We start from the raw sequence: 14,798 nt of genomic DNA on the forward strand, positions 1-14,798 counted from the left end.
GATCCATCTCCAAACCAACTTAAAAGAGTACAAGCTAGACTGATCCATTTTTACCATAGAGTTAGTGATCTATTGTCTCTTAAGTTAAGCGATGTTCAGGGTAAGGAGGCCAGTGCTCTTGTTGAACACCTGATAATATGTCTAGTATGGTCAGTCAATTGTTAACTGGGATGGTTCCTCCCAAAACCGACCAAGCCCCTGCGGTAAACATAATAAGCGAGGAGGATTCTTCCAAAGAGGATGAAAGTAGAACATCTGCGGCTACTCAACCTCAATCCCACCATTCGTTTTGAATAATGCAGTCTCTGAAATAGCTTCTCCGACCCCTAGGCCTTTACCTGTTATGACACCCGTCTTCAGTAGTTTGCCCCATCCTTTAGCAATGTTGCTTAGGAGTATTTCTAAGTTCTCCGTTAACTCTACTAATGATGTCATTGCATTCTTAAGGTTTTTAGTTGAAATTGAAGATCATGCTGTAGTGTTTTCCCTCTCTTCCCCATCGATGATATCTTTACCTTGTCATGGTGGTGGGGCTTGTGTGGTCAAAAAATCCTGAGAGCTATGCCGGCAGTAGCTTAGCTACTGGTAGGGCCTCCCTTGCTGGACAGGTCGAAGGTGATGATCCAGACTAAAAGGGATACCCTGGTCCTCCAGGTTGGGGGTTGGGCATAGGGTTGACAACTCTATCCTGTTAAAAAAAAAAAAACTGTTGAGAAGCCGCAAAGTGTAAGAACAAACCAGTCGGATAAAATTGATAAACGACCTAGGCGAGGAAATGGTTATGGATTGGCATTAGCGACTTGGAATGTGAGAAGCCTACTCCAGCCAGGGAAAAGCAGAAAACTACAATAGGAACTAAGAAAATAAGTTCCTAGTGAGTTCCAGATATAGTCAACCTCCAAATGCACTTAGGTGTGGAGAAAGAAAGTGCTGGAAGGGCATCCAGGTGGAAGACGATGTAGAGGTAGACCAAGAAAGCGATGGATAGAAGAGGTGGAGGCTGATCTACGTACCATGGGAGTCCGGAGATGGAGGACCAAGGAAATCGACAGAGAGCTTTGGAAGAAGATTGTTGCGGAGACCAAGGTTCTGCAAGGACCGTAGCGTCAAGGAGTAAGTAAGTAAGTAAGTAAGTAAGTAAGTAAGTAAGTAAGTAAGTAAGTAAGTAAGTAAGTAAGTAAGTAAGTAAGTAAGTAAGTAAGTAAGTAAGAATTAGACACTCAGCTGCTTCCTTATGGAGACATAATCGAATACAATCACACGAGAATCAAGCGCAGTTTACAATACCTTATGGTCTATTGATAAGTCACATACCAGTGAGAAAATTTACACAGCGTAACACAAAGATGATGCCCTCTCTACAGCATCCAAAGAATGCCTCATGGTAACTGGCAAAGGAATCACTTATATAGACGAGTTGAAGAGGTGAGGTACAGGAAAAATTGCACTAGAAACGCTGAGAACATCCATGAAGATTGTACAGTGTACAATCTAAAACTGATGATGTCATCCATGTGCGGCGCAGGTAATCGGCTGAGTGTTGTCCTGTAAGTGTGGCAGTGTGTGCATGTCAAATGCCGGGAAGAAAGCAGCAATAAATGACAAATGCGGCAGAGGTGAGTTGGTAATATTAAAAAATTGTCAGTTGTAACTATCTACTAACAAGAAAGGAAGATAAAAGCCACACATCATCAATCTCTTTTCCTATGCAACCTACAAAACAAGTTTCAACTATTTTGGATAATACAAGAGGACAACCCCAACAGCAGAAGTGTGAAGCAGACCTCCAGCAACACATGACGACAGACATGTCAGGCAGGTACTGTAGAAATCCCTATTAAGAAATGCTTTAAATCTCGGTTGATCTAAACAAATGGCAATTCAGCTAGTCCTGTCCTTGGAAAAAAAAGACTGAAATGAAATGAGAAGATTTTCCACGAATATATTAAATTCCTGTGAAAATTTGAGTTACAAAAATGTTGCTCTGTATAAAATGAAAGGTAGCACAGCTAAATAACACCCCCTTCAATGTCACAGATTTGTGGTGCCTTTCTCTTGACCACACTACACAACAAAATAATAAAGGCTCTGACTTCGAACATGCTAATGATAAAAATGAGTGGCACCATGTACCTTCCAAGGAGAAACCTGCAGACTTAGTGTCCAGACAACTACAAATGAACATAATCAGCAACAATACAGTTTGTTGCCATGGTCCTAGATCGTTGAATCAAGATCCCTTGAGTAGCCCAAATGAAAACATAATGTTCAAATTTATCTCCAATTCAAAAAATGCCACTAATACTTCTTACAGCCATGCGTGATGATCCGTTCATAACAAATGTTTAAAGAATAAACAAGGTACAGAGAGTGGCTGCATATTGTTTGTAAATTATTTCAGATTACATAAAATCAACTTCACGGTTCATATCGCGCTTTAACAGATTCACAACTAAGGTATTTTTAATTTTCCACCTTGTTGATACATTAGTTGCTTAAGGCAACTTATTGGTTAAAGGTGGTACATGTTTCGTATGTTATTAACATCGTCAGCCACATATCACTGCTTAGATGAAAAATTCATATATTGTCAAGAATACATACATACATACATAGGACAATCCGGCCACCAATTTATAGTAAGATCTTTAGAACATGTGAATGCTGAAAAACATAGAAGATTCTCAGCTACGGACACACACATGAATACCACATGTCATAAATTTACCAACATAGAAAAAGATCTCACCATCATAAAATAATTAAGAAAGACCAACTTGAAAAGAAAAATGATAACCTAAATTAGGCTATAGAGTATAAGGACCCATTATATGATCAAATTCTGGTGTATTTGAAAATACCTGGGCGATTTTAATGCGAGAGTTGGAAATAGAACTGAAGGATATGAAAGGATGATTGGCAAATATGGGAAAGATATGGAAGCTAATGGGAATGGGAAGTGTTTGCTGGACTTCTGTGCTAGCATGGGTTTAGCTGTTACGAATATATTCTTCAAGCATAAGGCTATCCACTGCTACACATGGGAGGCTATAGGTACCAGATCCATAATAGACTATATCTTAACCAACTTCGAATTCCAGAAATCTGTTAGGAATGTATGAGCTTTCCACGGATTTTTCGATGATACAGACCACTATCTGATCTGTAGTGAACTAAGCATCTCTAGGCCTAGGGTAGAGAAAGTGAAATCTGTCTGCAAATGAATCAGGGTAGAAAATCTCCAGAATGAGGAAATTAGACAGAAGTACATGGATATGATTAGTGAGAAGTTTCAAACAGTAGATTGTAAGCAGGTTCAGGATATAGAAAGAGAATGGGTGGCATACAGGGATGCTATAGTAGAAACAGCAAGGGAATGCCCAGGAACAACTGTGTGTAAAAATGGGAAAAGGCAAACATCTTGGTGGAATGATGAAGTGAGAGCAGCTTGTAAATGTAAAAAGAAGTCTTACCAGAAATGGCTCCAGACAAGGGCTGAGGCAGACAGGGATTTGTATGTATATGAAAGAAATTGAGTGAAATAAGTACTTGTTTAATCCAAACAGAAGTCGTGGGAAGATTTTGGTAATAACCTGGAATGGCTAGGTCATGCAGCAGGGAAACCTTTCTCGACGGTAATAAAGAATCTTAGGAAGGGAGGGAAGAAGGAAATGAACAGTATTTTGAGTAATTGAGGTGAACTCATAATAGATCCCAGGGAATCACTGGAGAGGTGGAGGGAATATTTTGAACATATTTTCAACGTAAAAGGAGATCTTTCAGGTGGTGTTGTGAACACCCAAGCTCATGGGGAGAAGGAAAATGATGTTGATGAAGTTACGCTTGAGGAAGGGGAAAGTGGTAAACAAACTCCATTGTCATACGTTAGAAAGAAAACGGAGGAAAAAAAAGAAAAACCATGAGAAAAGAAAGAAAATCTATGAACGTAATCAATTTGTAACATTTACGTTTTTAAAATCGCAAATATATTTAAGAAATTTTAACTTAAAACAGCTTTTCGAACCAGAAATAAAATATCAGAACATATATATAATGCACATAGTGTCAATAAAAAAGATATATATACCAATTCAGGAGTATACAGGCTCACTTGTGATGTTTGTAAAATGTTTTATATAGGAAGAACTGGGTGAACCTAAAATCAAAGATATCAAGAACATTTCAAGGCAATAAAGTACAACAGATATTTAACTTTTGTGGAACACATTTACAACAACAACCACAGCATTTTAGGGATCGAAAAGGACATGAAATTAATTCTTAAGGGTAATTATGGATTTGAATTAAATACACGTGAAAACATTGAGATATTTTTGGTACAGACAAGGGATCCAGATAAAATTTTAAATGAAACAGTCGCAAGCAACATTTTGTTTACAATCTTGAGTTGACGTAACATCAGGAGCTTCCAACGCAACCTTGAGGTAACGTAACATCATGTGCTTGCAGCGCGGTTCCGTACTTAAATCTGAACGTTTGTCAGTACTCGACCAACAGCCTGAGCACGAGAAAAAGCCAGCCCTTCCTATGGTATGTCCATACCTTTTACAACAACATTGTAAGTTTATATGTATTATTTTCATACTTTTACACTTGCTTTTTCTTTTTTCTTATTTTTACAGTTGATGTAAACAGGGCTACATTTTAAACTCATTTTAACCAATTTTGACGACATACTCATGTGGAATAAAATTTAAATTTTAACACTGATGATGGACCTTAGTGTCCAAAAACCAGTTATGTTTTTATAAAGTGTGTGCTGATACGTCTGTATATAATTAATAATAATAATAGCTACATCAGCACTGTTAATAAGAAATGGCTTTGATATTTTATAATGATTATAATTCAAACAATATACTTTGATCCCTATTTTGATAGTGTTTTGTCACTAAAATACGCGTGATACTTGAAGGAGTGTTTATCTCTGCCGCCAGGGGCAGCACTGTTTTTGTCTGCTATCTGGTGACCCCTATGCACACTTCTTACATTATAACTTCATTTCCTCTCAGGGAAGAACCTAGCTGTCACCAGAATCATATATTTTTCTATTCAGGGCTCTATTGAGACTGTTCTTTCCCATCCTTTTTCCTTATCACACGCTGTTTTGCATTCCATTTGTCGTGACTGGAGATGGATTCCACAAGCAAGTGCAGGTTATCCAGTATGGAAATAGAGGATGTTTCAGAACAGCTGAGTGGTTCTTTTGAAAGTATGTGAGAATCAGATGGTGATTTCCGTGATGTGGACATGTGAAGAAACATTATGTGGGTCAAATAGAACAGTTTATAGGGGACCCAGGACCTCGGAATGAAGCAGTTGAGGAATATGATGGTGTGAATGTTTCTAACTATTTTCATCACCTGATGATGGCTTATTAAATTATGCACATTACCTCAAGAAAGTTTTCCTGTGCTGGCCCTGGCTCTGTTAAGTCTGATTTGGCTTCTTTTTTCAGACCTATCACTTCTGATACATGTTCAATAATTTCCTGTGGAAAATAAGATATATTAGGTATGCTCATAACACACATCTACAAATACAGTCACCAACAAATGAGCATGATAATTCATTACCTGCCAATATTACAATCACTTTCCAAATTTCACTAATATTTAAGGAAAATTTCTACCAGCAGAGGATTGTTAAAAAGAAAGATTGTACTGAGAATGGTGTTACTATCCTTGCTCACTCCTTACATCAGAGAAAGGTTGAGACTGAGAACCAAATATATAAAATGAGAAACATTTTCTAGCCATATCAGAAGATATGCTACTGCGCATGGAGTTGGGGCCATCTCACACAGAATTTGGAAGGAAGCTACCACAGACATAAACACTCATGAACTCTTTTCATATAATCAATCATATCAATCATATCTTAGAAGTTGTTTGAACCACTTCCAGGTGTTAAAACTGTTCCAAACGTCTCTTTTTCTTCTCTGCACAGAGTCTGTTTACAGACAGATTAAAATACCTTGAAATATTTGAATCACATTCTGTACTCTGGTTTTGCCAACCTGACAGGGGCTACATAAAGCATTAAGACAGTTCTGTTTCAAACAGCATATTTCAATTATTTAATTTATTTTCCGGGTTGAACCGTGTTGTACTTGTGCGCATATCACGTACAGTTTGCCGACGTTTCGAATACATTGCAGTATTCATTGTCAAGGCGACTGAAATACCCCTACTCGATCCGAGGTAATCAGTCTCCCAGGCAGAATTACACTACTAGAGTGGCCTTGATCTTGGCCTTTTATATCCTAGCCTATCTGGCTGACGTAAGCCCTGGCTGTCTCGCGAGGCTTCTGGAAAGTTTATGTCACAGCCAGGTAGTGGGGGCTTGCTCGCGCTGTTATGTAATGGGGTTGCGGCCCGTGTGTTTATGTTGTGGTCTGTATGTCTTAAACTATGAATGATGGGCATCCAAGAATTACTGATTTTGTATCCTTCTTCTAAATTTATGTTATTCGGATGTTTCTTGATTTCGATAGCCTCGCAGATTTTTCTTTCCAGATTCCAAGGGATAGCTGCTAGGATCTTGGTCTTGTCATATGATATTCCGTGCCTAGTTTCGTAGGAATGCTGGCTACTGCTGAAATATCTGTGTTTTGGTTCTTGGTGTGACGGATATGTTCTTTTAGGCGGGTGGAGATCAGACGTTTTGTCTCACCTACATAACAAGCTCCGCAGCTACATTCAATGTGATACACTCCAGGGGCCTGTAATTCTATTGTGTCTTTTACTGGTGGTAGATAACGGGCTAGCTTACGGTGAGGTTTATAGATAGTTTTTATGTTGTATTTGTCCAGTATCATGCCGATCCTGTCTGTAGTGTTTTTAATGTATGGCAGTATCGCTGTTTTCTGGCGGGTCAGTTCTTCTTTCCCGTTGTTTTCTCCTGCGGCGGTCTTTTCTTTCTTCTCTTCTGATTTTTTTTTTTTGATTTTTCAATGTTTCAATGTTTCCAAGTGTAAAAATAAAAAATGAACATTAAAAAAGCAGGCTTATCATAGTCGTATACCAGCGAAAGATGTGATGTAGCCAAAACTCAAAGCAGCTACAATTAAAATGTTGTACTACTAAGGGGATGTTATGTAGTGTTCTGTTCAGAACTGTGGAGATGAGAACACCATCAGTGGAGAGTCAGCAGTGTTGGAATATACATCTGCAGTTTCAGAAGCTCATCTTCTCTCTGTGCAATATTTAACATTTCAATGAACAGTGGGACTGTTCCAGAAGAATGGAAGAAAGCAAATGTCATTCCCGTATTCAAAGATGGTGACAGGGAAAATGTAGACAACTATCGCCCAGTCTCTATTACATCTGGCTTATGTAAATGCATGGAACGCCTAATTGTTAAACATGTGCTGGATTTTCTGAATGAGAGAAACCTGTTGAATAACAACCAACATGGATTCCTCCCTGGAAAATCCTGTACTACACTTTTAACAACGGTAATTGATGAGTGGCAACGTTCCCTGGACCAGTCTAATATATCCCAAGTAGACTGCGTAACTCTCGACTGGAGTAAGGCCTTTGATCAGGTACCTCATCAACGACTGTTGTTAAAACTTAACAAGTATGGCATTCAAGGCAACCTGCAGGCATGGTTTCGATCATTCCTGGTAGGTCGGACGCAGAGCGTTGTGTTCAGTGGGGCCAGGTCAAAACAAACCTCAGTCACCTCGGGTGTGATTCAAGGTAGTGTGATAGGGCCGCTACTGTACACAATATTTACGCTGGATCTGCCAGGTTGTGTATCGTCTTCTATGGCACAGTACGCTGAAGACACCATCATTTACAGAGCCATTCGCAATGAGAACGACGTAAATAAGTTACAGTCAGATCTCGATAACGTGGTTCTGTGGTGCAAAATAAATAGAATGTGTATAAATGTACAGAAATGTAAAGATATCCGCTTTACTAGAGCAAGTTCACAGTTACAACACGAAATTTCACTGTGTGGTAAAAACCTGATGCCTTGTACCTCAATAAAATTGCTTGGCATTCACATCTGCAGCAATTTAAAATGGAATAAACATTTTGAGGAAGTAAGGTGTAAAGCATACAGAGTCCTGGGATTCATCCGCAGATCTCTACTGGGAGCCAGGAAGAAAGCCGTTCAGACAGCCTATCTGTCATTAGTACGGCCAATACTGTTGTACGGGCTTCCTTCCTGGCACCCTACTACAGTGGAGAACATGACGAAACTAGAGAGAGTTCAACGCCGAGCAGAACGACTAATTACTCAACACGGTCATTTAAATACAGCCAGGTCTGCCCTCCATAACATCCCTCTGTAAACAAATAGATATTACTTTCCTGAGAAAATCCCTCGCAGGTAACATTCATATAAACCCTTTCAACCGCTTACAGCTGAACTATCGTTCCGCTCAAAGAGGTCGAGGTGTGTCCCTTTTTCCTCCATTTGCAAGAACAGCATCATATCAAAGTGGCTTCTTTAGTCATTCTGCTCAGTTGTGGAATGAACTCCCACCGCGGATAAAAGAACTACCTGCAGAAATTTTCTGTAAAGACGTAAAACGGATGTATATATAACGAAACCCTCTGTACAAAACATAATTTATCTACTGTGAGAATGTTCAGTATGAGTAGGAGGATGGATGAAAGTTATGGGGTCCCGAGTGATTGAGACGGTAAATGAGTATGAGTGAGCCGGCCTAGCTAAAATATATGTGGGGTTTCTAGAGAGAGACTCTGTGTGTGTGTGTTTGTGTGTGTGTGTGTCGAATGACTTGAATGTTGAACAGGTCTTGTGAGTATTACTGTACGTAAATATGCCTATGTAAATATTTTAACTGTATATAAGAACATCATGTAGAATGTAATTGTATATTTGTATATTATAATTTTAAATGGTGATGGAGGCAGTTTTGTGTATATGGGGCTATGCCCTTTCTCCATTCACCATCCCTAAATAGTAACTACAATTAGTGGAAAATAAATAATAATAATAATAATAATAATAACAATAATAATAATACAAGACCTTTAGATTTCTCACTTGGATCAATAAAACCTTGTTGGCACTAAAGGTGTGGGAGAGGGACTGTGATCAAAAGCATACGTTCTAACATAAGTCAATTTACTAATAGAAGTGAATTAAAGTATACAATTCTAGAATATACCAACTTAACCCATTCAACACAGAAGAAAGAGAACAGTAGAAGAACTAAGGAAAGGATCAAAAATGATGCACAAAATGACAAAATGAAATAATGACAAAAAGGAAAGAAAAGTTAATTTTTAATATGCCTTATGTTCTCAAAATGTCAGAGCCCACTAAGAAGGGGCATATTAAAGAAAATTTTCTCATAAATCATGTATAGAGTCCTTATACATGATTCTATATGCAACATAGACACAAACCTGTATTTGAGGAATAAAATGAGCTAATCACTGTTCTTCCTTTCTAAATGAATTCAACGTCTGACCAAAATACTTATTTTGAGAGAAATTGCGTTCAAATATTGAGCTACTTTTATATCGCATATGCCATAGGCAAATCTGCTCTTTCCCTAATGCACATATCTTCCAGCAGATTGTGGATGTGAGGTTAAACCAGTGTAATCACACCTGTGTTGACATTCTGTTTAGAAGACTGTTTGATGATGATGCTTCTTGTTTAAAGGGGCCTAACATCTAAGTAATTGGCCCCTAATGGTATGAAATGAGACAAAATGCAATGACAATTTAAAAGTACAAAATTCATCCACTGACCAGAATTCAAAAAGTGATGAAGAATGAATGGATGAATATGAATATAAAACAACCAGTGGATCCGATTCACAATGCCTCACCTTCCCAGAAACTATATTATCGACCAAGGGACTGCTTCCAATGATGCTTCTTGTCTAAAGGGGTTCAATATCCAGGTCAACGGTCCCTCATAATTACATTAATTGCTAGTAAAGTAGAACCATGGTATTTCTCAAGTTGCGGTACTAATCAAAGGTAGTGTAAACTCATGGTGTTTCAAACATTATGGTACTACTCATAAGTATTGTACGCCGTACATATAAAAGAGACGTACGGTGTTTCTCACATATTGGCACCACTCGTAGGCAACGTAAACCCCTGGTGCACCTCACATAGGTGTACTACTCACAGGGACTCATACTATCCAGTGGTGTTCCTCAAATAATAGGTACAAATCACAGGTATTGCAAACCAGCAGTGAACCGCTCTCTTCTGCTACTAAACACAAAACCATTGTGTACCTAACATAGTGGTACTAATCACAAGTAAAGGCGACCCATGGCTTTCCCCGCATGATGGTACTAATCACAAGTAGTTTCATGCTTCTAAATCAATCATCTCTTGGTCGCCCCTTTTAGTCACATATTACAACAGGCAGGGAATACTGTGGGTGTATTCTTCATCTGCATCCCCACCCACAGGCGGTAGAGAGAGAAAAAAGAAGAAAAAGAAGGGATCCATCACTTCGAAAATTGAAGTAACGGAAGAAGAAAGGCAAGGGCCATAAAGTACATGAAGATGGAAGCCACCCCAGGCCTCGAATGCTCTAATACCATCAGGATTGGAAAAGAACAAAAGTTGACGAAGGGAGGTTGGACAGGATACATGAAGTTGAGGAGGATGGCACAAGTAATTGGAAGCAATGTCAGGACTCAGCTAAGGGCCCCATGGTGCCAACCCATGCTTCCAAGTTAGGAGCCCCTGGGGCCCCTTTCAGTTGCCTCTTATGACAGGCAGGGGATACCGTGGGTGTATTCTTCATCTACGTCCCCCACCCACAGGGGGTAGTAGACTGGTTTATCCCGTCTCAAAAATACTCATGAAAGATTTATGATTTATCTTCTTCAACACTAATTAATATAGGAGTAACAATTCTCATCATGTGGTGCTAATGGTGGTGCAGTAGTGTTGGAAAATGTTACTGTTTTTGAAAGAAAAAGTACAATGGGCCAACCATCCTCTATTATAATCAGAGGGGAAATATAGAAGAGGTGCAATCCCTAAACAAAAGTAATTTCGATACTGACATTAAATAGACTAATCCAACCCCAACCTTAACACACTCGCTAACAGTTTCCAATATTGGAACATATTTCTTTAAGATAATTTCGATACCTGTTCAAGTTTGATGCAGTAGCATTATAAGAAATATCAAACCTAGAGTTCTTGTTTTTTTTTTTTTTTTAACGTAAGAAATTTCATTATTCCGTACTGAACTAAGAATTACAAATAAAGAAAGTTTTGGTCTTTCCACCTATTCATGTTAGACGAAAGGCTAGTAGATGCTAAGACCACTTTAAATAAACTTACATAGACCCGCACATCAAGTTTACCTTGGAGACTGAAAATAACGGATCAATTAACTATTTGGATTTAACTATTAAAAGACAGCCCCCGTCATTTTCTTTCAGCATCTATAGGAAGCCAACACAAACCAGCGTAACCATAAGGCATGACTCTATACACCCACAAGCTCATAAAAGAGCCACTTATTTCAGCTTAGTAGACCGCGCCTTTAGAATTCCAATGTCAAAAACCGATTTAAATAAAGAGTTGAATATTATCCGTAAAATATCTCATGCTAACGGCTTCAAGACTTCTTTTACTGAAGGCATAATCCATAAGATTAAACATCGCCCACAAACTACGCTCATTAGGGATAAACCAAGTCATAATTCTTATTCAACCTTTACGTTTAACAATAGCATTCATAGAGTTACCAACATATTTAAAAAGTACAATGTAAAGATTTCTTTTCGAACGGATAATAAAAGTTCCGATGTTTTACACAACACACCTACCGTAAATAAATCCAACCCTTATCTAAGTTCAGGTGTTTACAGATTTCAATGCAATGACTGCGGCAGCGCCTACCTAGGTCAAACAGGCGCAACTTTAAGATTATATACGCAGAGCATGTCAACGCAGTGAAATATAATAGATTTTCCGCTGTCGGGCAACATATACATGATTTAAAACATAATTTTACAAATTTGGAACAGGATATCCAAATACTAGAATCTTTGAGTAAAGGACCATTACTCGACACTATGGAATTATGCTACATTCATATAGACCAATACATTAATGCCAATCTTAATCTCAATGATATTTCTGAAACTCCGAAAGTCCTTTTCAACTTTTTGATAACATTTCTTAATAAAGTCCAGATTCCAAACAAGAATTTAATTTTACGCATAATACGTAATAAGTTCTCTCGGTATTCGTTCTGCAATCCACGCCCACCTGATTCCCACCACATGCGCGATCCACATGCGCAGCCTCGGCCCGCCCCTACTCCCCCTCCTAGCATCGTCTGACTGCGAACACACACTCAATGTCGTCTCGCCAGTCATAGCGTGGGGCTAACACGAGGTTCGTCCTACGGCAGTTTGAGGTGAGTCTTCCCCCTTTAAAAACATTTCATCTTTATCATTTAGGTTGTACAGACTCAGACATTTCCAACAAAAGGTTTTTAATGGCGTTTCACTTCATTACAGGTTCCATATTGAACTAAGAAACATACGCTCCAGTAAGATCTTAAGAAGCCATCTGAATGTTTTCCACCTCATAAGCCTAGGACATGAACTAAAAATTGCAAGCCTTCACAACTTAAGATATTGCTGCATTATACACATGAATGAAGCACAACATTTTATCAAGAGCACAAATTCAAGAATATCGCAATCGGCTGTTTATAAAGAGACCTTAATGAACTCTTTTAACATATAACGGACTTGCAAGTTTTTCACTTGTTATAAATGTTTTTAATGTGTTAATATTTTCAAATCAGTTTTAAATAGTCTTTCCACATCCTTTACTTTAAGTTTTATTATGAATTGTATGCCTATTTTTCAATTAAAGCTGAGGATGACACTATTATGTGTTGAAACTAGTTCTGTATAATTATATAAATGTTGTAGTTGAATACAGCATTAAAATTTGTATTGAATAGGTGGAAATACCAAAACTTAATTTATTTGTGGAGTTCTTGATCAAGAATACGTGCATACGCCAGGTTCAAGTTTGAAACAGAACATGACAAGAAATATCAAATGTAGAGATTTTGAATAGCAGTCCACTCGCATTTTGGATATGTATGCCTGTAACATAGAAGCCAACAAGCACACATTTATTCTGAGAACAGTGTGCATTGGATATTATTGATGTGCTTGGTGTAACCCGCCCAGTGTATTTTTTCAGCAGATTGTTGTTACACGGCAGGATAGGCAGAAAAATTAGTAATATCATTAATAATAATCTTTTTTCATTAACTGCAAGGTTATTTCCCTGATTGAAATTTGAGTGTTTTGTTTATATGTTAGCAACTAAAATTAAAACAAGTAAAAGAAAGGAATATTTATGAATTACACATCATGCTAGTGACATTGTGAAAGATTTTACATTAACTTCACGATCTGTAACATAATTTACCTAACTAGAACTGCAGTGATTTGTCTGTATGAAACTGCCTGAAGCACGGTGCAGCACAAAGTGCCTTTTCACAATCAGGGCACCAGACCATGGACTCCTTCCATTCTTCCAAAACACTACACATCTTCTAGTGGGTCTCTTCATCAATGTGACTGGAACAAAATCGGGCAAGCAGCGCCCCAGTAGTCGAGAAGGTGTTAGTGATTTTGAAGGTCGTCCTTTGGGCTGCTGCTCTACCACTCCTCTGGTTGAAGATAAGTTCTCTGCTTAGGTCAGTTGAAAGTCCTGTCTACGTATGCATCCTCCTTTTTACTGATAAATTATAAATGCATTCAAAAATGCCAGATCCATCAGGTGATGGAACATCTTCCGGTAATGTTTATTTAGGTGTTCTTCGGCAAGTTTGTAGCTGAGAACTTGGCCATCACTTTTATCCACTCCCCTCATATTCTTGTTGTAATCTAGAACAAGGGATGGTTTAGAGATTACTCCTTTCCTAGCCTGAACATCGCTCATGCTGTCATCGTGGATTGTGCAGTCCAAGGAAACATCCGTTTTGTCCTTCCATTTCATGATCATTTGCTTTTCATGTAAGGCTGCAACTGTTTTCCTCTTCTGTAGTCTGACCCTCTTCACTGTGTCTGGGAATTCCTTTCTGTTGTTTCTCATAGTCCACACAACATCAGTATTTCTGCTACACAATGTGTCAACCAGTCTTGGACTAGTACACCCTTTATCTAGAAGGTTGTGAGTAAGTTCTAGTACAATTCTGGACAAAATATTCTCATCGGGATATCTTTGACCAAACACTGTGTCCTTGCCACTAAAAATTACAAAATTCCACAGAAAACTAGATCCACTTTCACAAAGTTTATAGAATTTCATGCCAAGTCTGCTACTTTTAGCCCAATTGTCCTTTCCACAGAACATATGTTTTGCTCAGGAGTGTATACGGAAGAAAATCTTGATTGTGGGTGATCAAGTACCAGATGAATTTTATAGAGCTTTTTGTTGTGCAGGTTAGGATCAAATCTGGAATTGTCCAGAAAATTAAGGAACTTCAGGAGAAGATGAAATCTTTTCTCAGAGATAATTTTTGAAAAGTAAGGGGTTGCGATACTTTCCCGTTTTGAGAAGTACATAATGTTTTCTGGCTAATGAACTATCCCCTGCAGCATTACAAGTATAATCAGAGATTTTATCTCAGCTGGATTTGTACCCACCCAATCTCTCGATCAGGACCGTGGTTTCAAGTTTAGATGGGCATCTAAAAACTGTTTATCATACACATTGGTCTGTTGGGCAATAAGTTGAAACTTCATCTATGAACTCTTCAAA

At 38.3% G+C, this 14,798-nt stretch overlaps 1 protein-coding gene across 1 annotated transcript in view; it reads right to left on the reverse strand.

The window, feature by feature from the left end:
* LOC137503076 (uncharacterized) overlaps positions 1-14,798 on the reverse strand; it is a 238,538-nt gene that overhangs the window by 37,102 nt on the left and 186,638 nt on the right. The window contains exon 6 of the mRNA XM_068230516.1: positions 5,417-5,512. Coding sequence (XP_068086617.1) covers positions 5,417-5,512 — 96 coding nt within the window. The remainder of the gene's footprint in view (positions 1-5,416; positions 5,513-14,798) is intronic.

Source organism: Anabrus simplex, chromosome X, assembly GCF_040414725.1.
Source record: "Anabrus simplex isolate iqAnaSimp1 chromosome X, ASM4041472v1, whole genome shotgun sequence".
NCBI lineage: Eukaryota > Metazoa > Arthropoda > Insecta > Orthoptera > Tettigoniidae > Anabrus > Anabrus simplex.